The 25519-nt window shown below is 45.4% G+C and overlaps 1 protein-coding gene across 4 annotated transcripts in view; it reads left to right on the forward strand.

Annotated features, from left to right (window-relative positions):
• CCDC18 (coiled-coil domain containing 18) overlaps nucleotides 1-25519 on the forward strand; it is a 2185916-nt gene that overhangs the window by 1300252 nt on the left and 860145 nt on the right. For all 4 annotated transcript variants that reach the window (XM_069641832.1, XM_069641829.1, XM_069641831.1 and 1 more), the window contains exon 20: nucleotides 2071-2234. In XM_069641832.1, coding sequence (XP_069497933.1) covers nucleotides 2071-2234 — 164 coding nt within the window. The remainder of the gene's footprint in view (nucleotides 1-2070; nucleotides 2235-25519) is intronic.

A 25519-nucleotide genomic window follows, 5' to 3' on the forward strand; every position in this document is an offset into this window, starting at 1 on the left:
CTGTTCTCCATGCGTTGATGAGTACATTTAGCAGTGTTCGAAGTGGGCGGGAGCACTGCTCTTCTACTTTTTAAAATTAAATTACTGTTCCCATACTTATATTTTTAAAAGAAACTATTCCGGAATGGTTTTGTTTTAAAATAAAAGCGTAGGAAGAAGTTGAAAGTTGCACTTCAGTGTACTACACTGAATGTTCCCTTAAACAGCCGGTGCATTTGTTTAGGGGTTTGTATGGCACCTGGGACGGGGCGTGGCGATGGGGCATGTGGGGAGAAGGGACAGGGCAGTAGAGAACATAGTTCCACTACTTCTTTTCGTACACTTCGACCACTGTCAGTTAGACATTGTGCCCCAAGTATTGAAAGCCATTTAAATGAACATCTGCCACAGTGCGACCTTGTTTTTTGGTGTGCGCAACAGATCCGCTCAGACCTCGATTTAACCGGTTACCTGGCATTTCTAAAGTCGCCCCAAAAGGAATCTAAGTATTGTTGTCATGCATTCATCCTGCGTCACATCAAGATAGGATTGTGAATATTAGCATGTGCCACACTTAGATGGAGTTCTTAACCTAGCATTCGTCACATCTAGATAGGATTTTGAATGTTGGCATGTGCCACACTTAGATGGAATGCTTAACTTAGCCCGTGTCACACCTAGATAGGATTGTGAATGTTAGCATGTGCCACACTTAGATGGAATGCTTAACTTAGCCCGCGTCACACCTAGATAGGATTGTGAATGTTAGCATGTGCCACACTTAGATGGAATTCTTAACTTAGCCCGCGTCACACCTAGATTGGATTGTGAATGTTAGCATGTGCCAAACTTAGATGGAGTTCTTAACCTAGCATTCGTCACATCTAGATAGGATTTTGAATGTTGGCATGTGCGACACTTAGATGGAATGCTTAACTTAGCCCGTGTCACACCTAGATAGGATTGTGAATGTTAGCATGTGCCGCACTTAAATGAAATTCTTATTTTAGCTCGCGTCACACCTAGATAGGATTGTGAAGATTAGCATGTGCCACACTTAGATGGAATGCTTAACTTAGCCCGTGTCACACCTAGATAGGATTGTGAATGTTAGCATGTGCCACACTTAGATGGAATTCTTAACCTTAGCCCGTGTCACACCTAGATAGAATGTGAATGTTAGCATGCGCCAAATTTAGATGGAATAGTGATATTATAGAAAGCATCACACCTAGACATAATTGCAAGGACAGCAATGCCAATTAACCATTCCACTAACAATTTCACCCCTCTGCATACACCTCTGACACTCTAACCAAACACAACCACAAGCCTACAACACATCAATCCGCACAAACTTCACTACACTGCAACAACAAAACAAACCACACATAGACTCGCACAACAGCACACGACGACTACCGACCGTAAAACACCCCAAACCCAGCCAACGGGCCCACCGGGCTGAAGCTGCCAACAGCACATCACTACTCTCTTGCACGTTTCCAGCTTATTCCCACTAACTTACCCGCCCCTTCCCTTTTACAGAGCCGCCAGAGCGCCACGGGACCCCTCCGGTGGTGATAGTGTGCGGTACAAATATCCTTTAACACTAACATCCGTGTTAGTCTGCAACAGCGTGACGTAGCATGAAAGTGAAACTCTGCATTAATCTCTGTTAACGTCCGTAGCTGTGCCTGCTGCATGGAAAGATTGGGAAATGGAGTGACAACAGAAGCCTACAAGTGGGAGCAGTCATGTGTAGTGAAGGCGGGTGTGGTGGTGCTGGTGGTGTGGTTTTTGGCAGTGTGTGTCTGCAGTAGCACAGATCTTCTGTTACCCCTTCTTATTTTAGCTGTATGTAGTTGGGTTTGGCAACAATCTGGTTCCAGCCCCTTGATTGTCTCCACCTAGAGACAGAACAACACTGGTAAAGGTCAAGGAGGCGCAGGGGTTTCTTCCCCTTATTCACAGTATGGGCAAAGTTATGGAAATGGTAGTCTACTTAGGGAGTCGTCTTTCAGTAAGGAGTGTGAGGAGACTACGAATAATGATGGCGCATACAATAATGCTGACCTTGGTGTCTTTCAGAGAACTAAAGCTAGAGTTGAAGCGTTCCAAGGAAGAGGTGATGGGAAAAGAAGAGGAGCTGATGCATCTCCAAGATGACGGGGAAGCTAAGGCAGTGCAGCTGAGCCACATGGAGATGCTTTTACAGCACACACAGGCCGATCTTGATACAACGACTGCACTTGGTAAGTCCATATGGTTCACTTTCAACAAAGCAAATGCAGCTGTTTATGTCTCCAAAGAGAATCGGCTTCCTTCATTCTCAGTGTGTGGAGTTACAACCGTCCTGTGGGCAGCACCAGACGCGTGCCTAATGCTGCAGTGTAAGGGAGCGATGTGTGCGTGCGTTTAGTTTGCTGCACCAACCTATGCTTTATCTCGGGAGGAAAGCTCAGGGGCAACGTGCTCGCCTTGGAAGCAAGACGGCGTGGAGCAACATGGGTTCGATCCCCGGGTCCGCGCTTAGAAACCTCTGGGCATTAAGCACGTTCTAAATATCCAATTCCATTTATACGAATGTCCATCTTCTTTTTCAGCTGACATTCTTGTTCTCACATGTTTTCAGTTCTCTCATCCCTCGCATGTAGAATGTGTGTTCCCTCTACAGAGAGCAACCAGAACTACCGCCAGCCCACAGGACATATTGCTAGAGACCTGATCCATATCCAGGAGATAGATCCCTCTTCTAGTGCCTTATGTGGGGCTGGAGAGTGAGGCGCCCGACCCAATTATAATTTTGCAATGTTGTGTTAAGCTTTGATATTTGCTGCCCCAGCCTTACTGTGTTTAGGTGAGCATACAAGTAATTGTGGAGAATGAGTATTGCTCAACACAGCAGTTGGAAATTCCCACTAACTCTTACAGGAGAAACTGTATGTTCCAATTTTTTCCCCACGTTTTTAAAAAGCAAAGCAGCTTTTGCTTATAATGAGCACAGTTTATTGCAAATGCCACTTTTCCCACTAAGTGCATTGAGGGACAGGGAAATACAGCAATCTGCTCATGATCACACTATTTTACTGATGTGGGGAGCTCTGGTTAAAACTTCTCCATCCCTTTTTCAACAATATGACACAAAACTAATTGTTGGATATTGGAGACTCAATATGAGCCCTTCCACCCAATTATATTGACGTAAACAATTTGAGTTGTGTCTTGGAGATCTACGCCACAGTGACTCTCCATACCACTAAACATTGTTCTCGATCATGTTTGATTTTTGAATGAAATAAACACACGTCAATGCCATGATAAAGTACAGCTTAATTGATCGTTTGGTGTGCCCCTTATTCGTATTTATGAAGCAGGACAGTCCTATTTTGAACAGTGCACACGTGGGTCTGGCCTGTTGGGCTTTTGGTATAATGCATGTTTCACAGACATTCTTCTGAGTGATCCTAATTTCTGATCTGCCCCAAATCCACGTACCTTTTTGTCAACTGTGAAAGCCAGGTTTTGAGGATAGTTTTTCTGGTTAAAACGTGCAATCTGGCAATTGACAACACCCCCTCCCATCCCATCTAAGGATTTACACCAGTGTACTAGGCGTTCTGCATAGTTGTCTTTCAAAGGAGAAGCTAGTACTCTGTTCCTTACTGCTGGCTTGCTAAACATGAAACCACCCAGTAAATACGATATCCCTGCAGATTAGGGTGTATCAGGCACTTATACTCCTTAAGACTACGCAAATGCTCCCAAAACATAAAAAACTCCCAGCAAAAAAAAGGAAACCGACACGTAGGGAGGACCTTATGCTCCTATCTATTTTCACACACACAGCTCCAGGCATATGCCTGGAACAGTAGTGCACCTAGTACAATAGAAAGCAACTACAATTAGTACTGACTGGTCTGAGGATGTGCATGAAGAAGTATATGAAAATAGATTATTACTACGAAAACATTTCCGTTTTCCAGTTAAAACACATTTGTACTAATTTATAGAATACTCTTATTTGCAAATAGACTTTTTACTCCCTAAAAAGTAATTTTCCTCCCAAGTTTAAAAAATAGGGAGTAAAATACGTTCACGTCAAAATCTTATCTGGATCATTGTTAATAGAAACCAGTTGGGCATAACAAGAACGATTCATTCTGAAAGGAAGAATAACCAGAACAGATGATGGATATTTGAAAAAGACAACTCTGCAATCAATGTGTGTTGATGAGTCTTTGTTGTTCTGCATAGTACAACTTGAAATGAAAGGTAGGGCCCACATCGCGAGTAGCTATTTGATCATTTGACAGTCTTGCTGGAGAACGCCATACTTCTGGGCGTGGCCAAGATTGCGCAGTATGCGGTTGTGAAGGCTCTCTACCGTCTGCCTCTTTCTGAATAAAAAAAACCAGATATGCGCCTGCGCAGGGTAGATTTCCCTACCCCATGCACCAGACACTAGGTGAATGGGGTCAGCTGCAAGAATGGAGTAGATGCGCCTGCTTGTAGAGGATGCAGAAAACAGCAGCAATTCAGGCTGCTAAAAGAAACTGCCAGTGCGTGATACATGAGCTGGGCAGATTCTAGACAACTTGGTGCCCAGGGCGAAACATCAGAATGCGCCTGTTAGGCAGAATCCTGTACAGTTCCCTTGGGGAACACTGCAAGAAGATTAAGACTACAGGAGTAAGCAGTAAACCCAATTGGTAGCAGTCTGCACCACCCAGATTTAGTCAGACTTCTCTCAAGAAGAGTAAGCCAGTAAATAGAGTATACAAAATAGGGCTAAAAACACAGTGGAACAAGAAAACACTGACCAGAGCTTTGTATCAAAAGTATATAATTATTTATTTAAAACACACTTTAGGAAATACACTAACACTCTAAATCAAAAGCAAGTCCAAACAGTCAGATAAAGTATAAACACCTCTCTTAATAACTAATAGACAAGTCAGAGTTAAAACACCACTATTTGTTAAAACAGATGTGAGCGCGTAACCTAGATGGCACTCCAATAGTTAGGTTAAAGGGAGAGAAAAAGGCAGAGCATAACAATAAAACAGTTCCCAACACTTTTATAAGTCCAAAGCAAGTCAGTGAAGGCAGTATACACTGTAGAGCCGAAGTTCATAGGCCAGGCCAACTTTAAATGGGGCAAAGCGAATTTGTGCCCAGGATCACACGGTTTAAAATGCACTAAAAGTCTTTGCAGAGTGTTCAAAAGAGGTTGGGGTGGTTCAAAAAGTAAAGTTAGAAGGTCTGGAGCCAACCCAGTTGGAAAGCCAAGGATTTAAGGGTCACCTTTAGCTATCCGAAGAAAGGGGGGCCAGATGGAACACAGTCCCTTAAAGAGAGAGGAAGCTCCAGTGACGGCAGTTGTTCCTGGCAGTTCATGCAAGTCGTGGATTCGACCAGGGGAAGAGAAGATCTCGTCGACGAGGAACCTTGTAGTCGTTCAACTGCCCAGGGAAGAGACCAGCCGCGGAGTTTGTCGGTAAAAGGTGCGTTCCTTTTATTCGCAGTCAAAGTGGTGAAGCTTGGCTATCCAGTCGCCGGGGTGCTTGGCACGGGCGAGTCGACCAAGAGACGTCTTTGGAAGGCGAAAGGGGCAAACTGGTTGATCCCACCAGCTCAGAGGGAGAAGACACTTCCAGCAGAAAATCTCGTCTGTCGTCGGGAAAGTGGTGAGGTTGTTGCAGCAGGGCTCCACCGGTGGTGTCGTCGTTGCAGATGGCTCAGCTTCTTCCCTCTTCGGATTCTTAGGTCCTGTGGCGACTTCTCAAGTTCCAGTCCCAAAAGCCCTGCTTTTATGCAGAAAAACCCCCATTCAACAGCCTAGCTGTCACTCAAACATGCTAAGTGGTGAGCCGGGCAGCTCACCACTGGGCCAATCAGAATAGAGTGCGACTTGAGTTGCTAAGGCAACGCAGTCCAGCTTGCCAATTCCCCTCCCCACCCTTCCTGTGGATCCCAGACAGAGTGGCACCATTTGGAGGGCTTCTGTGGAGAAGCCCGCCCAAAAGTGGAACAAAGGGCTTGACCTTGGTCAGTGTTACAGAGACGGACACGAGCGCCATTTTAGAAAAGAGTTCTGGCAAAAAGATCCAACTGTTGATTTAATATTAAATAAATAAACCGGCGGTATCTTTAACATTGCACCAAAAAGTGGTGCGTTTAAAATCAATGGGAAAATGCCATAGGAAATATTCCGGTGGAATATTTTGCGTGGTAACCACTGCCACCAGCCAGAAACTCAACAAGGGGAGACTGGACAGTGCCCCCTTGAAAACAGACCCAGGGGCAATATAATTAACCCCTTCCAGTACTTCCACAATATGATGGTTTGTACTGGTTCTGTTCACAATTTAAGACTAGTAAAGTCAATGGTGACTTTACATGCCCTGGGAGACAGTAGTCAGTCCCAGTGTATGGAGTCTATGTTAAGGGGTCACTATGACACACCTGTGTTACTGCACTGAGGGTGCTGTGTAACACATACACAAAAATTAGATGATACCCTATGGAGTAAAAGACCCCATAGCCCCAAATCACACAAATAGTCAGAGACATATCTCAAATCATGCCCAAGAGTGGGAGTAAAAGAGTCTCACTCTTAGCAGTAGAAAAAAACAAACCCCAAAAATCCAGCAAAGCCGCTGGGGTACTCACTAGGTTTGGGAAATTAGCCTTATAAGAGAATTCTCCCTAACAACGCCCCTCAACCCCCACTGGCATATGTCACTCCCAAACTACACCTCTGTGCCGCGCGGCAAAACCCCTCCTCAATCCGCAATTATTGCTATATAAATGAAGCTTGTTTAATTATATTGTAATTCAAGTACTTGACAGAAGAAGTCTAATGTGAAAACACAGCTGTTGCTGCCCAAGTGAATGGTTTTTCTGTCACCTGCTCTTAGGGGAAGCCTTGCCTGAATGCAGTTTCAAACTGTCTGTACTGGCACACTGCAGTGTGACCAGCCTACCAGGATCTGAGGGCCCACTGACCCTGTGTTGGAGGTGTTCTGTTCATACCAACTCACTTGTATTTCGCAAGGGGCAATACTAGACTAACCATATGAATTATTTTCTGATAGGTTATCATTCCAAGATGGACAGTCTGGCACACTCTTATTGTACTCCTTCAAAATACCTCTATGAGAGTGGGAAAGGGGACAAATAGCACCAATGCGGATTTCTGGATGCTTTGGATTAAATCAGAGAGCATTGCAGGACTATAGCAGTGATCAGAGATCTCTACATTTTTTAAACAAGGCTGTGATAAAAGGATTGAATGTGTGAATCTCTAAATTCATAACCGATGCATGGCTTGGTGCTACACATTAACCGATGCATGGCTTGGTGCTACACATCATGGTTCACAATACTCACCCTAATATTGCAATGTTTGTAACCATAAACCATACATGCTCATTTAGACAGTTTAAGTTTTTGGATGCGAGTATAAAATGTCTGCAACATCAGCCACTCAAATGGGGTACAAGGGCTCTTTTGCTTCCTGTGTCTGAAGATTTTTAGATGAGGAAGGGCTTGTGAGCATGTCCAACCCCAATACAGAAACATCTTTAGGCAATTATATCTACAGACAGGACAGGATACTGTACAAGAGAGATCCAATAAACAATGCACAGAAAGGCTACACAGAAAGGATTATACATCTTACAAACTTTAGCCTGACCAGTAATAAGCTGATGAAGTGTTTTAAACAAAACCGGCTTGTAATGCAAGGGTCCGCCGTTCCTCAGCCACTACCTCCTCACTATTACACAGGCCTCAGGGGTTATTTCTTCAAAAAATAGCAGGCCTATGCTTTATCTAACAGAGCTGGGATTAGCATCTCTTATTGGTGCTGGCCTACAGCTACTGAAAATCATGGTGTGGCAGTGTAGAAAGGGCGTTTGGCCTAGTGGATGTACAATTTGAGGCAACTTCTTTGATTGCTTTATGTGTAAGTGTGGGCACAGTAAGGCATGCTTGTCGGAGCCACATAACGCAAAACATTCCAGTGTGCTATTGTATGGACATTGGACACAACAGACAAAAACAGGTATATGCACTGTTACATACGGGAGCGACACATAGACGTCATTAACCAACATGGTGATGACTTGTGCAACGCACAAATCATTGCTGCACACATCACTGCATTGATTTGCCATGGACTACTGTCTGCATGGTGACATAAAATGAACTCTGCTTTCCTAATCAAGGTGCCACGTCACATTGAGGTGCCATCTGGTGTGCACGCTAGGCAGTGACTGGCGTGTTTGTTTAGAAAATTAAAAGACCTTTGATGTTGAGCAGATGCATTTAGTCCATGTCTCAAAGGAGCCACTAGAATACTTAAGCAACAAAATGACAGGGATGCGTCATATGTAACTAAAAAGCAATATACAAAAAAAAACGTTTTGGTGTGTTAAATAAAGAGACCTGAACATAAAGAAAATAGTTTACAACTTTTTCTGTGTGGCACGTTAATTCTCTTTGAAGAATGCATCGATTTGGTAAGCTAACTGATACTTGTGCAGGCCTTGTGAATCAAAATGTCCCATGTTCATTTCTTGACACTGAAATGTTAAGCACATACTGTGTAAAAACAATGGCTTGCTAAATGAGCCATCACTTATAAATTGTCCCACTTGAAAGGCTATCAGCACAATGAATGAGGGGTACTCCCGAGCATCTCACATGCTGCGTTTGGGATATTCATTCCTTTGTTTGCATATTCCAGAGGAGCGTTCACTGGCACAGCAGCTGCTTAATCTGTTTTCCGGTAAACTCGGAAGCAGCGTTCTGTGTGGTCCCCTTAATGCGCTCACCTCCTGAGCTATTTAGCTCTGCACCCGGGGCGTAGCCAGAGAGGGAGGCGTTGTGACCAGGGAGATCAATGGGAGCTGGAAGGAGTGCAGCAAAGGGGTAGTCTGGGCTACAAAAGATCAGCCAGCACAATCGAAATTGAAATGTATTCAGGTGAGATTAGGTGACGCGATGGTGGATTAAGAGATCATCTGGGGGACAGACTGTGGAGTGGAATGCTAAGGAGACTGTTGCAGTATTTCATGAGAGTCCAGGTAAGGTATAATATGAGAGAGAGTGGTACCAGTTGTGCAGTGTGGTGTGTAAGGAGAGTGGAAGGGAGAGGGAAAGCATAGGAGAATTAGACAAAGGGTGTAAGTGATAGATTGAATGGTATGAGTGTGTAGAGAGATTGCAAGGTGGTCGTGAGAGTAGCAGTGAGGGCTGAGGTGGGTGTAGTTGGAAGAGCTAGGCAGAGCAAGCTTATAAGATTAGGACACAGGCATAGCAATAGATTGAAATGGAGATGAGTGAAAAGCGTAAAGAGGGGGAGAAGAGATTGGAGAAGGAGCAAATGCAGGTAGAGATATAGGGATAGAAATTTAGTTTTTTCTTTTATTTTCTCCTGAGTTTGAAATGGAGTTTGAAAAGAAAGCGGAGAGAGGGTGAGAGAAGGAAGAGACTGGTGGACAAACGCTGGTAAAATCAGTCTGCTGACAAAAGGGAGAGTATCATTTAGAAAGTCCCTGAGAAAAGGATACAGAAAAGGTGATAGTTTTCCTTCACAGATTACAAAATACCTAGACACTAGAGGTTACCGTGCTTTAGAATACATTGGGGAACATTCTGGTGGTTAGGGCCTGGGCTAGGGTGGATGGAGGTTGTGACCCATACTGTCCCCTTTAGTTTCATCTTCCTAGGCCAGTTGTTCAAAAGTTCAATAAAACAGTATGGACCTCTGCCAAAGTATGGAAAAGATATTGTACCGATAAAGGGCATGCAGGGGAAATGCATTAAAATATGGGGGAGGTGGGAAGAATACTCTGGGTAGGAGTGTAAGCGATATTCAATCAACACTATAGCCAAGTCAATGCCTAGTCTGGGATGCTGAGGAAAACCCTTATTAATGTATTTTTATGTCTAGTTCATTACTCTGGATGGCCACCCTTGTATAACACCCCCCTCTTAGAATCCCCCTGACCCCACTGAGCCAAGAAGTAGGTTTGTTTTGCAAATTAAAAGGTTTAATTGAGAATTTAAACAATATATATATATCACACTTTATAATAAATTAATATCTGGTAGTACACTTAGACATATGATGTTGATCAACAATGGGTAATCTGGCACTAGCATACTTCTTTACAATCAATGAGGAGTTAGTATAGGATGGATAAAGTAGCAAAAATACTTTTATGATTTCAAGGGAAAAGCAATGAGGAATAAAATGCAGTACAGAAATACTTGATATGATTTTAGCAAAAGATAAGATAATCACTTTTTCTCTGGCAATTCACCCCCCTCCTCTATGCAATGTAAGAAATGGAAGGAGATGGAAAGAGGAGCACACAGTTCTCAGGAATGCAATCAAATACAATACGAAATTCAGTTCCCCCCAGCAAGCTTAGAGGAAACAGGTAGGAGTTTGAAACACAGGCCCAAAATGCTTTTAAATGTGATGGCAATGGATGGGAAAATGTGCCAACTGATTTTAATTCCCTCTAGAGATTCAGGGTGAGTGGGAGATGCGTGTTGGTATTAGTTCAGGCGCACTTTAGCAATGCTATATGAGTTATTACCAAGTTGCAAACGGATTTTAACAAAAGAAAGAATGGAGCTGCTATTTTGACAAGTGGAGAAATTGAGCCCAAATCGCAAATCGCAGTAAATTTCGCGAGTGCGTGAATCGTGATTGCGGCAAAAGTATAAGGAGTAGCAAGTCGGTTCTAGGCTTGTTGGAAAGCTTAGATTCTAAATCTCGTTCCTAGCCCAAACGGTTCCAGAGATACGGACGATTAAATAAAGGTAGTTTTTCGGATTTAAAGTAAAACTCAAAATGACAGGTGACAGCTTGCAGCTTCAGAATTGACAGGTGACAGTTGTGCAGCTTTAAAAATGACAGATGACACGATTTCTAGGAGGCAGTTCTACTTAGGTTAAAATAGTTTGGATTAGATTATTTTAACTACGAGATTGGTTCTGCACAGTTATGCTCGGTACTCACAATATAAATTTGAAATTGGCCTCGCCACGGATCTGGTCAGGTTTTGGACTGGACTCCGGTTCTGGTCTCGGCACTTCACAGTGATCTGGGTCAGCTCTCTGGTTCTGTTCACAGCGGTCTGGGTCAGCTCTGCTCTGCTGGTCTAGCCTCTCTGGATTCAGCGGCCTCTGGTTCTGGATACTGCTCTGCTTTCCGATCCGGATCAAGTAGATTCTGGATGGAACACTGCTTTCTGGGTACTGGCAAGAGTTCTTGGCAAAAGAATTCAGACAGCTCGCCCGGCTGTGGAATAGTTTGCAAATCATTTTGAGGCCTGCTGAAGAGGATTCAGCTGGTGGATTCAGGCCTCTCTGCTACAAATTCTGGAGTTAATTCCTGCTACAGGTTCTGGAGATTGATGGATTTGAAGTCTGGATCTCTGGATGTGAAGTCGTCGGTCAGGATGCTCCGCAGCAAATGGAATTGACTGTCTCTACCTGTCCCAGCAGTCTCTTTTTATGTGTTTTGAAAATGGGTGTGTGCCTGGGCCTAGCTAAGCCTGCCCCTCTCTACTTGTCATTGGCCCAATTCTCCCCTCTCCCATGATTGGGGGAATGAAATGGATTGTCATCATGAGGAGGTCTGTTTATGGGTCAGAGGATCCTCCCCTGGTCAGTTTGCCCACAAATCTATATTTGATTCAAATACATCTTTCCCAGATATACAATTTGTTGAAATTACATGTGCACATTATATATTCCTTATGGTCCATGCTTGTCCGTCTCTGATCTTCCTGGGGGCTTGCATTCAAAAATGACAACATTTTGCGCTTTTTAACTGGTTTTGCAATATCGAAATTTACCCAAAATTACACACATGTGCGCAAGGAGTATGGACATTAATTGATTGAAGTGTCAGATTTTTAACATGCAGACATTTGGAGTGAGACCCTATTTTCCGCTAGCAACCCCCCAGAATACACCACAGGGTCCTAACGCCTCTCAAAATGTTCACAGAAAAATCACAAAAATAATGATATTACTTATATAATTCTGACAAGTCCGCACTATGAGTTATCTATCTTTTTAAAATTATGCTCTGGTCAAAAAGGGGTGTGGCTTCCCACATCACATGGTGGAATAACTGGTTTATCCACTTCCCCCAAGCCAGCTTGTTCACAGAGGCACAGCTGCCCCCCAGTTTCTCCCAAGAGGAAGCTATTTTTACGACGCCCCCAATATAACATTTGCCTGAGTCAAGGAAGTTGCATTGTTCTGTTCTTTCCAGTTCCCAGGTGCTCCACCCCTAATCTAATCAGAGAGGTGACAATTCCTTTTGGCAGGGGGCAGCAGGATGCAGCTAGGCCTGGGAAGAGTGGCTGAACAGGTTTCTCCTGTCGGGGGTAGTTGTCGGGCAGAATCCTGTTTCACTAAGCCAGGTTTCAGCTAAATGTCAATTTTGTTCCCAGTTTTCTACATTGAAATCAAACTGACAATTTTTACCAATACATTAAATAATTACTCCCTTCAAGTCATTTCAGAATATAGTTTTACATTGTATCCACCTCTTAGCAAGTCTTTCCTTGCTCTGGTTTTGTTTCATTTGTTCAGTTTTACACAAAAGTCTGGTGGTTTTAAAACGCCGGCTTTCTGATAGTGGTGAGTACTGGTAATGCAACCATTTTTGGGATTAAGAAAATGAATTCCCCACAGTTCTGAGTTGCTTTTGGCAATCAGCATTGCCATTCCCAATGGTTTCAGGCTACTGTGTGTGTAGCCCAATGGTGGTTTTAGGCAGTGCCCTCCTGTGCTCACAACATAGGCAAAAATGGGTGGCAGCCTATTCTTCATGTTTTCCCTGTGCACTCTCTGGGGAGTTCTGGCCATCATGATGTTTTCCATGCCAGTACTGCACAGTTTTATTGTAGGGCTTGGATGCATGGGTAAAAACATCCCACAAGCCCCCCCTCTTGCGATGGCCATTCTGTCCTTTCTCAGATGGAACTCGCAAGATCTGGGATGTTCTCCTCATCTTTTTCCGGTAGATGGCACAGTTCAGCATCTTTTCCCCCATCCAGTTGGATCGATCGGTTCTCCTCGCTGGTCCTGATGGGAATATTGGGCGGTACCCCGGGCCCCTTGGGTCTCTGCTCCCGGTTTCCGGATCGTCGTCCTTGGCCAGTCTCCAGGTTTTCTTTCTCCTAGGACGACAAAGGAAAGCGGCAATACCTATTCGTAGACATTTCTTCACCACTATTAATGCTGTGGCGAACATATATATTTTATGAATCAGAAGATATGAACATATACATTCTCTTTTTTAAATCAGGAGACAAGAACATATATATATATATACAAGGATCACAGAATTTTATATGCTATATGTGGAATATTTTAGGGTTGGAACTGAATTACCCTGGAGCGGCCCCCTCTGGGATTCCAGTGGATTCCTCCAGTTGTTGCAGAGTGTGCCTGGGATGGCAACACTTTAGCTGATTTATATGTAACCAATTGTCTTCCCCTTCCGCCAGACTGCCTTTGGGGATGCAGATCTTATAGGCAACAGGGGAGATCTTGTCTATAATTTCAAACGGTCCCTTCCATGTAGGCCAGAATTTTCGCTGTTTGGCCTGGTTCCTTTGGAAATTGTATAGATAGACCCGATCACCCACCTTATATTCCTTTCGGGTAGTTTTTAAATCATAGTGGGTCTTCATGCTCTCGGCTGATCTTTCTAGATTCCGCTGAGCATAGGCAAAAGCATGCTGAAGGTGTTTCCTTAAATTCTCCACATACTCATGAGTTGTGGAGGCATTTATCAACGTTTGCTCTTGGGTTCTGTAGAGCAAATGCTGGGGAAGCACCATCTTGCGTCCAGTCATCAACTCAAATAGTGACATTTTGGTTGTAGATGAAGGGGTAGATCTGATGGCCATTAGGACCAGAGGTAATCGGATATCCCAACTTGGCCCAGAATCTGCCACAAACTTTTTTAAGGTGCTCACAATGGTTGGGTTATATCTCTCCACTGCCCCAGAAGAAGCTGGCCTGTAAGCAATGTGTAGCTTCCTTTTAACCCCCAGTATCTCCCACATCTTTGTCATTACTTCACTGGTGAAGTGGCTACCTCTGTCTGACTCGATCCTTTGAGGTAGACCAAAACGGGAAAAGATATGGTTAATCATCAGGGCAGCTGCTGTTTCTGCCTTGCAATTTGGGGCCGGGAGACATTCCACCCACTTGGTAAACAAGCATGTAACGGTCAACATGTACTTGTTTTCTCTAGACGAGCGAATCACAGGGCCTACAAAGTCGATTTGCAAATCTGACCATGGCAGTGTCATCCCCCTCTTTTGGAGAGGCGCACAGTGTGTGAGGGAGGATGGCTGAAATTGTGCACACACAAGACATACCTTCAAGTATTGGTCGAGGTCCTGCCCCATGTGTGGCCAGTATGCAACCTCTCTTAAGATTTCCAGTGTTGTGTGAAACCCCCTATGACCGGCGGTGGCAGCATCATGGGCGTGACTTAATATCAGGCTTCGGAATGAGGTAGGAACCACCCACTGATCATGGCCAGTTTGGGATTTCCTTACCAACAAACCGTCTTGGATTCGGAACATTTTTGGACATTTCATCAACACTCTTAGGCCCTCTTTCCCAATGTAATCTGTGTCCGTCAGGGGAAAGTTCTCAGGGTCCTCAAGGTGTTGGTAAAACTTACCAATGATTGGATCCCCCTTCTGAGCTGTAATCAAATCAGCATCAGGGGCCTCCTTGCTCCATTGGGCAGTTGAAAGAACATTGTGAGCATTTGTCTGGGACCTAGTGATCGCAGTGACCTGGATTTCCCCCAACAGGGACTCTATTTCTATTAGATCCCCTTGGATGGCCCCGGTTTTGGCCAGCTGATCAGCTAAGTCATTTCCAGTTTTGTCTGGTCCCTCTACTTTGGAATGACCCTTGATCTTTTTCCAATAGATGGTCATCCCGTTCGAGGTGACCAGATCATCAATGTTTTGAATTGACTTCCCATGTTTCAAGGGTTTGTTATTAGCACATAACATGCCTCTGGTTTTCCAATTAACCAGGTGCTCCACGAAACCGTTCCGTACATAATCCGAATCTGTGATTATGACCAGTTCGTGGAGTTGATGTTGGACAGCAGTGAGGATGGCCTGATGCACAGCCATCAATTCTGCCACCTGACTACTTCGGGGACCAATTTTGTATCCAGCGGAGGGTTCCGGAAACTCCTTCACCCATGCATTCCCTACACCGGCCACCAGTTCTTTCACCCCGTTGTTGTCAACATGGTAAGAGCATCCATCCACATAGACAGCGGGCATTCCCTCACACTTGTCTTCTTCAAAGACTTTGTGTGGGGAATTAAGGTATGCCTCCATGTTGTGCTTGGTTTTTTGACTTTCGTCCTCGAGACAGTTTTCTCTGGCACAATCATGCAAGTCAGCCAGACCTTGCGCGAGGGGACTCTTCTTGTTTTGGCCATATCTGACCTCCACAGGAAAGCCTTGCATTGACAGAATCCAGGAAGTAATTCGGGAATTACTTACGTTTCCGGCCCGGATTCTGTCACTTTGGAGATATTGCAGAGGCTGGTGTGGAGTCTCCACTATGATGTGTTCCCCCTGGATAAACGGGCGGTAATTCTTCAATGCCCACACCGTTGCCAGGAGTGCCTTCTCACAATCGTTGAATTTTTCCTCCACAGAGGATAAAGTTTTGCTCGCATAGGAGATTACTTTATTGACTTTGTCATGCTTTTGTATAATACTGCCGTCAAGCACGTATTAGAGAACCCCGTCTCCAGGAAGAACTCCTTGTTTCTGACAGGGTAAGCTAGGCAAGGCGCTTGTGAGAGGCTTCTTTTGAGTTTTCTTACCGCCTCGGATTGTTCTGGACCCCATTCCCACTTGACCCCCCCCCCCTTCAAGAGATTAATCAGGGGTCTAGTGATCTCTGCGTAGCCTTCAATGAACTTTCTTCTGTAATTAGTCAGTCCAAGGAGGCTCCTTAGTTCCTGCAGAGTTGTGGGGTCTTTCAGTTTCTGGAGTGCTTCCACTTTCTTTTCTTGGGGAGAGAGACCCTGAGGAGTAATCTCATGCCCCAAGAAATTAACACGGGTTCTACACCACTGTGCTTTCTGAAAGGAAAGTTTTGCTCCGGTGGCCCTCAACTGTGTCAGAACATAATGGATCTCCGCTATGTGTTCCTCCACAGATGAACTTTTGATGAGGACATCATCTACATAAGCCAGGTTACCCCTCGCACCCAGGTCGGGCATGGCCTTATGTAGGAAAATGTTGAATTCATTGCCGGAGTTGAGGTATCCGAAGGGAGTCCGGGTCCATGTGTACTGCTGGCCCCCAAAGGTAAAAGCCAGTTTGTATTGGTCCTCCCAACTGACAGGCACAGTCCAGTATCCATTGGTCAGGTCTATTGCTGTGAATACCTGTGACCCCTGAATCTGGGCCAGCCCTTGGTCAATGTAGGGCAGAGGCCATCGTGAAGTATGGACCCGTTTGTTGAGCTCCCTAAGGTCGGCGCAGAGTCTCCACTGGCCGTTTGGCTTCAATATTCCCAGCACTGGATTATTGAAAGTGCTGTGGACTGGACGGATTATTCCCCGGGACTCAAGGTTCTTAATTATTTCAGTAAGGGACTCCATGGATGCGAGATGCAAACGATATTGCTTCACAAACACTGGATTCATGCCAGGGTCCGTGGGAATTGTTGTTGTGTGGATGTCGGTGCGACCACAGTCATATGAGTCTACCGCAAAGAGATCTTGGAAATCCAAGAAAACTTGTTTCAACTTTTGCTTCTGTTCCAGAGTCACACAGGCATCAGCTAGATTGACTCTCTCTTGCACCATCTGCCTGAAGCCTGGAAAGACTTCTGGTTTGGCTATCTCAGCGGCCTCCTCCAGCTGGGTGGAGAAGTCCCTGGTCAGAGTGCTGATTTGGACTGGAGGTTTCAGGTGGGAAAGGCAGCCCTCATGGACCTGGAAAATCACCTCATCCCTCCTGAAGTCACAAGTCACATCTTCCTTACCATAAGGGCAAGAAGTGTACACCAGGAAGTTCCCCCCATGCCGGGTGAAAATCCTGTCTGGTGTTGTATTGTCCTCACTGTCACTGTCAAAACAGTCCTTGGGGATCGGTCCTAACAGTTAATTTCCTAAATCAATGGAGAAATGTCGGTCATCAACCGCCATTCCAATAATGGTGCCTGCGGCTAGAGTAATACTCTTTAAGTCGCTGTTATCCACCTCTATTGGAATGGTGTCCTGTTCTATGTTGACTAATGGAGTTGGGTTTACCCCCAACCCTTGCTGTTGGAGAGAAGCATTTAGATGTATATAAGCATCAGGGTTTTGCAATTTTTGTCCTCTTTTAACTTTCACTTCCAGGGAGAATTGTCGGGTCCTTTCTGGGATGGTGACTTCCTCTTTGATCTGAATTTCAACTGCATAAGGTAGCAATTGAGCTGACCTAAATGCTTTTTCTGGATCATCAAAGCCCATGGGATTATCCTCTAATCGGGACCAAGCTTTGAAGTTTATTAGGTCCAAACTAATGGCAAAGCGATTGAGAATGTCACTGCCTAAGTAAAAGGCGGCAGTGACGTCTCGCACGACCCAACAATTATGGACTATGCTCTTGTTGCCAATGGAGATTTTGAGCATACACCTGCTTGGCAGGAGATGTTTGGAATTGGGTGCTTCCAGGTCCATTTCCCATTTGTCTATCAGTTTGAATGTGGGAATGGCTGGATCTTTTGGGAGTTGGCGGAACATGGCTTCGCTGATGAAGCTCTTATCATTGTTCACACACACCCGAGCGAGAACAGAGTCCTTCCCATCATTTAACTGAACAGGGATGAACAACTGCTCTCCAATTTGCTGAATATCAGCCAGGCTCTGAGCTGATTTCACATCTTTCTGGACTATAGGAGTGGGAGTTTCTGATTGTGGATTAGTAAAGAATTTCAGGGTGTTTCCTTCCAGTGTGGAATACCACCTTAAACTGGAAGGAAGGTTAATTTTCAGAAATAGAGACAACCCCCCATCACCAGTCTGTTGTCCTACTGCTATTACTGTCACGTCTGGAATTTGGTTGTTCTGGAAGTGAAATTCTACTTGGTCAGATTTTTGTTCAACCATGTGGCATGTGCTGTTTAAACTAACATGGTTGACACTCTGTTTTAATTTTATTGGTCGGCTAGTCTGGGTCCAGAGGACCTTGTTTACGCAATCTATTAGGGGTGACAACCTTCTCAGGAGGTCATTCCCTAGTAAACAAGGGGTGCCCTCTGGAGTCACTACTATGACCGGGTGTTTCACCTTGTGTCGCCCAATTTTGATGTCCAAATCTGCAGTCCCCTCGACAGGAATTTCCTTCCCGTCAAAGTTCTGCAGTTGTCCAGGAAGAGAGGTGAGAGGAATACGTTAATTCTCCCCCCTTCCTGCATTTAGTTCATCAAAGTCCCTTTTGGACAGAAGGGTAGCTTGGGATCCAGTGTCCACCAGTGCCAAAATTGTACCCTGCCCCTGTACTTGTACCGGGGCATAGTATCTTCCATCCTTCTCCTCAAGGGGGCACAGATAATGCACATTTTTGGACAACTGGTGGGCTAACTTTCTGGTTTTGGACATGGCGAGAGAAGAGATTTGGGCAGAATTCTGTGGAGAGTCTTGGGAATCTGAAAGAAAAAGTTGGCAACTGGAGATCAGAGCCATTGTGGGTTCCCCTGGTTCCGGTTCTGGGCCGCCCCGCCGTTTTTGGAGGCAGTCATCAGGATGGGTTTGACCCTTGGGATTTTGGTATTGTCGGTTCTGGGATGAGATGATGGGCGGCGGTAGCTCAGTCTCCACATCTCCCCAGTCTGGATTGGAATCCCTTGGGACCCATTTTTCCTTGGGAGGAGTTCCCCCATCTCTAAAGGAGAAGATCCTTTCCCCAGGATCCTCCGAGGATCCCTCTCCCTCAGATTGGAAGATCTGTACCTCCTCCATAAACTGGGTCTGTTTGGGTCCTTTGTTTCTCCTAGCCCCCCTCTGCTCCTTGGGAGGCAGGCTTTCAGGGGTAGGAGATTTTGTTTCCGGTTCCTGGTTTTCCAGGGGCTGTTTACAAGTTGGGAAGGAAGCTTCCTCCAAGGCTTTACACACCCCTTCCCCTTGTGCCTCCTCCCTGGGAACCGGTGGGTTATCGGGGTGCTGCCCCCGTCATTGTTCTGGAGCACCAGGTCCAGAGTTTGGGGCATTCTGCGGTGGCATGCTCATCTGAGGGTTCTGTTGAGCCCTCAGTATGTGACCCAGATCCCGTGCCATATTTTGGACCTGGCGCTCAAGTTGTGAAACCCGCTCAGGGTGATACGGGGCTCTACTTTCTCCCCTGGTCTGATCCCGGGAAGGGTAGCTATCCCTTCTCTGGTAATACCCCGGATTGGGAAGATTTGGGTACCCCTCCACCCTTGGCCTCCCCTCTCCCGGATTAGGTTGTCTGGGCTCAGGGAATTGGGGAAAGAATGATGGATGGTTTTGGGGTTGGAAATTGGGTGGAAAGTTCTGCCCAGGATTTGGTGAATTTCTGCCCTCCTGGGGGAAGTTAGGAGGGAAGTTCCCCAGGTCAGGTGCTTGGCTGGATCCCCCCCCTTGGGCTGGAGGAGTCCACACATAACCCAGGATTGGTCGGTTTCCCTTGTAGCGGGGACTTACATAGTCAGGGGAGCGGGGGACCCCATTTGTGGGACTACCTCCTCGACTCCCTGTCTGTGACTGACCCGAGGGCCTTCTGAGCTGTGAATTATTTGGTGCAGGCAGGTTTTTAGGCCCCCCATCTCCAAATCTAAAACGGGGGCAACCTTTACCTCTGCCACCTTGGCAGCAGCAGGGGTGCTATTGGTTTTGGGGTTTTTCGGCGCGTTATTTTTATTTTCGATAGGCTTCTGCACCTCATAGATCCAGGTAGCCTGTTCAATGACCCAGTCTGAAGATCTTTTCTCATGAAAATCTCTCACGAGCTGGGTCATTATGTATTTGGGTAAGGCATGGAAAAACGTATTGATAAATTCTCTGCTGTCCGTGCGCACCCTTCTGGTGGTCTGCGCAAAAGGACGTTTTAATTCTTGCACAAACTCTTGTGGGGCCTGATCCTCCCCACATTGCAAATTGTAGGCTGCCTTGCGAGCCTCTTGAGGATTTCTGTGAACAGAAAAATGTTTCAAGATGGCCGCCTTATAGGTGGACCATCTTAAATGATTTTGGTCCTCCAGCTCCGCAAAGAAACTGGAGTATTCTGGGAAGAATGTCCATTTGATGTACTGGATGCAGCTACTGCTGTCCTTCAAATGGAAAGTCTCCATCATTTGCTCATAGAGCTCCAAGTGTTCCCAAACGGAATACTTGCCGTTCTTATGATAAGGAGTGATGACACTCCTGATTGCCTTTATTTGTTTCAATGGGTCCTTAAGCAAGGCCCTTTTTGCCTTATTGGCCTTTTTGGTTCGGGTAACCCTGGTCCATTCATCCTCCGACTCAGAAGCGCTGCTCCCAGAGGTGCCCGTCTGATCTTCCAGGTTTTCCCAGATTCTGCGAGCCTGTGAATGGCTGGCAGAATGTGGGGACCTGGTCTCCTGTGTCCTGTGACACTCAGAGGAGTCTTCAGATCCCTCCTTGCTACCAGGATTTGCTGGGTACCCCCCCCACTGATCTAACTGGGCAGAGGTTTTCAGGATACCCTTAATGGGCCTACTCTCGTGGGGTTCCCCACTAAATTGCACTGTGCTTGGGTGCCCATACCCGGATACCCGCCCATCCTTTCCTGGGAGGTACTGGCCTATGAGCCCCATACTTCTAGCTGGATAGTAATCTGCCATCCCCGTGGCCCTGGGCTCATGTGCGCGAGGGGACATGGGGGTGGCAGAGTCCAGGGACTGGGAGAGATGAAGGCCTCTGGTACTAGGGCTCCTGAGGTTAAGCTCAGGAGTTTCTCTTTCCCAGCGAACCTCATCTCTATCCGCCCCTACTCCCTGTTGCAATGCAAGAGCCTGCGCTTTCAGTTCCTCAGTTAAGGCCTTACTAGACTCTATCAGTCTCTCCTGCATCGCTACCTGTTGCTGGAGCCTATCATTGTGCTGACAGAGAGCCTCATTTTCTCTCTGTGCCTCCTGATTGGTCCTGGAGTACTGGGCCAGTCTCTGCTGCAGGAGGGTTACCTCCTGAGCTGTGTCCCTATTGGCCTGCTCCTTTCTTGCCAGAGCATTCTCCACCCTCCTGGTGTGCTCTAACAAGTTCTGGTGTTCTTTTTGGAGGTCACCCAGTCCCTGGAGGGCCAGGTGATTTTCTTCCATTTTCCTTTTTAAGTGGCAGACTTCCTGGCCTAAGGTATCCCTTTCCTGACTAAGAGCCTGCATCTGTGCCGCCAGGTCGTCCCTTTGCCTTTGGAAGGCACCAGCTTTCTGGCGCTCCTGATCAAACTCTGCCTGGGTATCCAGGTCTTTCAGAATCAATTTATTGCTTTCCTCTTTCTCTCTGTCTAATCGAATTTGCAGGGTGGCTACCTGCTCTGTGCATGCCCTGTTGAAGTCCAGTTGTTGCTCCAGCTTTTTCTGGCTCTGCAGAAGGGAGTCCAAACCTTCTTGGTACTCCTTCTGCAAGGCCAGAAATCTGGTATCCTGGTCAGCCTTCTCCTGTTGCAGTCTATCCATGTCCTCTTTTATATTAATGATATACTGCCTGCTATCATTTTCTGACTCCTGGCTCCTCTGCAGCCTCTGCTCAGAAGAGACCAGGTCAGATTGGGCCTTTTCTAACGCCAGCTGTTGCCTACTTGCCAGATCTTGGCCTTCAGCACATTTGTCCTGCATGGCTCCCATATATAGATACAAATATGCCGCTACCCTAACCATCTTGTCGTGTTCATCTTTAACTTTAGGAGCCATGTATAATTCACTCAGGGCCACATGTAATGGACCCTGATCTCTCCATATATCTGACCCTGTTTCAGTGACCTGTTGCGCGATTGCCTGCAGTCAGACCGTTTGGTCCTGATGAGTCCACTCACCTCTCACCTCTCACAAATAGCTTATGTAAGAAGTGCTCTCTGGCTATTTTCATATCTACCAAGGTCGTCATTCTGGAATTTGAGTTCCTTCCTGACTTACAGAGGTTTGTATTTTATTTTGCAAACCAGACCGTTTCCTTAGAGCGTTCCTTTGAGGGGTGCTTTCACAGTGTAAAACAGCGTGATGATCTAACCAGATATGTGTATCTGGTCAGTTGGCACACTGTATTAATCTGCACAAATGGTAAATCTAATCCAGAATATCCCGGCTCCGAGCCCCCACCTTTGTAAGCGATATTCAATCAACACTACAGCCAAGTCAATGCCTAGTCTGGGATGCTGAGGAAAACCCTTATTAATGTATTTTTATGTCTAGTTCAGTACTCTGGATGACCACCCTTGTATAACACCCCCCTCTTAGAATCCCCTTGACCCCACTGAGCCAAGAAGTAGGTTTGTTTTGCAAATGAAAAGGTTTATTTGAGAATTTAAACAATATATATATATATCACACTTTATAATAAATTAATATGTGATAGTACACTTAGACATATGATGTTGATCAACAATGGGTAATCTGGCACTAGCACACTTCTTTACAATCAATGAGGAGTTAGTATAGGGTGGATAAAGTAGCAAAAATACTTTTATGATTTCAAGGGAAAAGCAATGAGGAATAAAATGCAGTACAGAAATACTTGATATGATTTTAGCAAAAGATAAGATAATCACTTTTTCTCTGGCAATTCACACCCCTCCCCTATGCAATGTAAGAAATGGAAGGAGATGGAAAGAGGAGCACACAGTTCTCAGGAATGCAATCAAATACAATACGAAATTCAGTTCCCCCCCAGCAAGCTTAGAGGAAACAGGTAGGAGTTTGAAACACAGGCCCAAAATGCTTTTAAATGTGATGGCAATGGATGGGAAAATGTGCCAACTGATTTTAATTCCCTCTAGAGATTCCGGGTGAGTGGGAGATGTGTGTTGGTATTAGTTCAGGTTCACTTTAGCAATGCTCTATGAGTTATTACCAAGTTGCAAACGGATTTTAACAAAAGAAAGAATGGAGCTGCTATTTTGACAAGTGGAGAAATTGAGCCAAAATCGCAAATCGCGGTAAATTTCGCGAGTGCGTGAATCGTGATTGCGGCAAAAGTATAAGGAGTAGCAAGTCGGTTCTAGGCTTGTTGGAAAGCTTAGATTCTAAATCTCGTTCCTAGCCCAAACGGTTCCAGTGATACAGACGATTAAATAAAGGTAGTTTTTCGGATTTAAAGTAAAACTCAAAATGACAGGTGACAGTTGTGCAGCTTTAAAAATGACAGATGACACGATTTCTAGGAGGCAGTTCTACTTAGGTTAAAATAGTTTGGATTAGATTATTTTAACTATGAGATTGGTCCTGCACAGTTCTGCTAGGTACTCACAATATAAATTTGAAATAGGCCTCGCCACGGATCTGGTCAGGTTTTGGACTGGACTCCGGTTCTGGTCTCGGCACTTCACAGCGGTCTGGGTCAGCTCTGCTCTGCTGGTCTAGCCTCTCTGGATTAAGCGGCCTCTGGTTCTGGATACTGCTCTGCTTTCTGGTCCGGATCAAGTAGATTCTGGATGTAACACTGCTTTCTGGGTACTGGCAAGAGTTCTTGGCAAAAGAATTCAGACAGCTCGCCCGGCTGTGGAATAGTTTGCAAATGATTTTGAGGCCTGCTGAAGAGGATTCAGCTGGTGGATTCAGGCCCCTCTGCTACAAATTCTGGAGTTAATTTCTGCTACAGGTTCTGGAGATTGATGGATTTGAAGTCTGGATCTCTGGATATGAAGTCGTCGGTCAGCATGCTCCGCAGCAAATGGAATTGACTGTCTCTACCTGCCCCAGCAGTCTCTTTTTATGTGTTTTGAAAATGGGTGTGTGCCTGGGCCTAGCTAAGCCTGCCCCTCTCTACTTGTCATTGGCCCAATTCTCCCCTCTCCCATGATTGGGGGAATGAAATGGATTGTCATCATGATGAGGTCTGTTTATGGGTCAGAGGATCCTCCCCTGGTCAGTTTGCCCACAAATCTATATTTGATTCAAATACATCTTTCCCAGATATACAATTTGTTGAAATTACATGTGCACATTATATATTCCTTATGGTCCATGCTTGTCCGTCTCTGATCTTCCTGGGGGCTTGCATTCAAAAATGACAACATTTTGGGCTTTTTAACTGGTTTTGCAATATCGGACATTTACCCAAAATTACACACATGTGCGCAAGGAGTATGGACATTAATTGATGAAGTGTCAGATTTCTAACATGCAGACATTTGGAGTGAGACCCTATTTTCCGCTAGCAACCCCCCAGAATACACCACAGGGTCCTAACGCCTCTCAAAATGTTCACAGAAAAATCACAAAAATAATGATATTACTTATATAATTCTGACAAGTCCGCACTATGAGTTATCTATCTTTTTAAAATTATGCTCTGGTCAAAAAGGGGTGTGGCTTCCCACATCACATGGTGGAATAACTGGTTTATCCACTTCCCCCAAGCTAGCTTGTTCAGAGGCACAGCTGCCCCCCAGTTTCTCCCAAGAGGAAGCTATTTTTACGACGCCCCCAATATAATATTTGCCTGAGTCAAGGAAGTTGCATTGTTCTGTTCTTTCCAGTTCCCAGGTGCTCCACCCCTAATCTAATCAGAGAGGTGACAACTCCTTTTGGCAAGGGGCAGCAGGATGCAGCTAGGCCTGGGAAGAGTGGTTGAACAGGTTTCTCCTGTCGGGGGTAGTTGTCAGGCAGAATCCAGTTTCACTAAGCCAGGTTTCAGCTAAATGTCACTTTTTGTTCCCAGTTTTCTACATTCAAATCAAACTGACAATTTTGACCTATACATTAAATAATTACTCCCTTCAAGTCATTTCAGAATATAGTTTTACATTGTATCCACCTCTTAGCAAGTCTTTCCTTGGTCTGGTTTTGTTTCATTTGTTCAGTTTTACACAAAAGTCTGGTGGTTTTAAAACGCCGGCTTTCTGATAGTGGTGAGTACTGGTAATGCAACCATTTTTGGGATTAAGAAAATGAATTCCCCACAGTTCTGAGTTGCTTTTGGCAATCAGCATTGCCATTCCCAATGGTTTCAGGCTACTGTGTGTGTAGCCCAATGGTGGTTTTAGGCAGTGCCCTCCTGTGCTCACAACATAGGCAAAAATGGGTGGCAGCCTATTCTTCATGTTTTCCCTGTGCACTCTCTGGGGAGTTCTGGCCATCATGTTTTCCATGCCAGTACTGCACAGTTTTATTGTAGGGCTTGGATGCATGGGTAAAAACATCCCACAGGAGGAGGGAAGGAATTCACGGACACGGGATGGGTAGAGATTGTTTGGAACTGTGATGTGGCAGGGGCAGGCTGGAGCGACCTGGTCATGGCGGGTGGGGG

This window comes from Ambystoma mexicanum, chromosome 1q (genome assembly GCF_040938575.1).
Source record: "Ambystoma mexicanum isolate Mex_15411 chromosome 1q, UKY_AmexF1_1, whole genome shotgun sequence".
NCBI lineage: Eukaryota > Metazoa > Chordata > Amphibia > Caudata > Ambystomatidae > Ambystoma > Ambystoma mexicanum.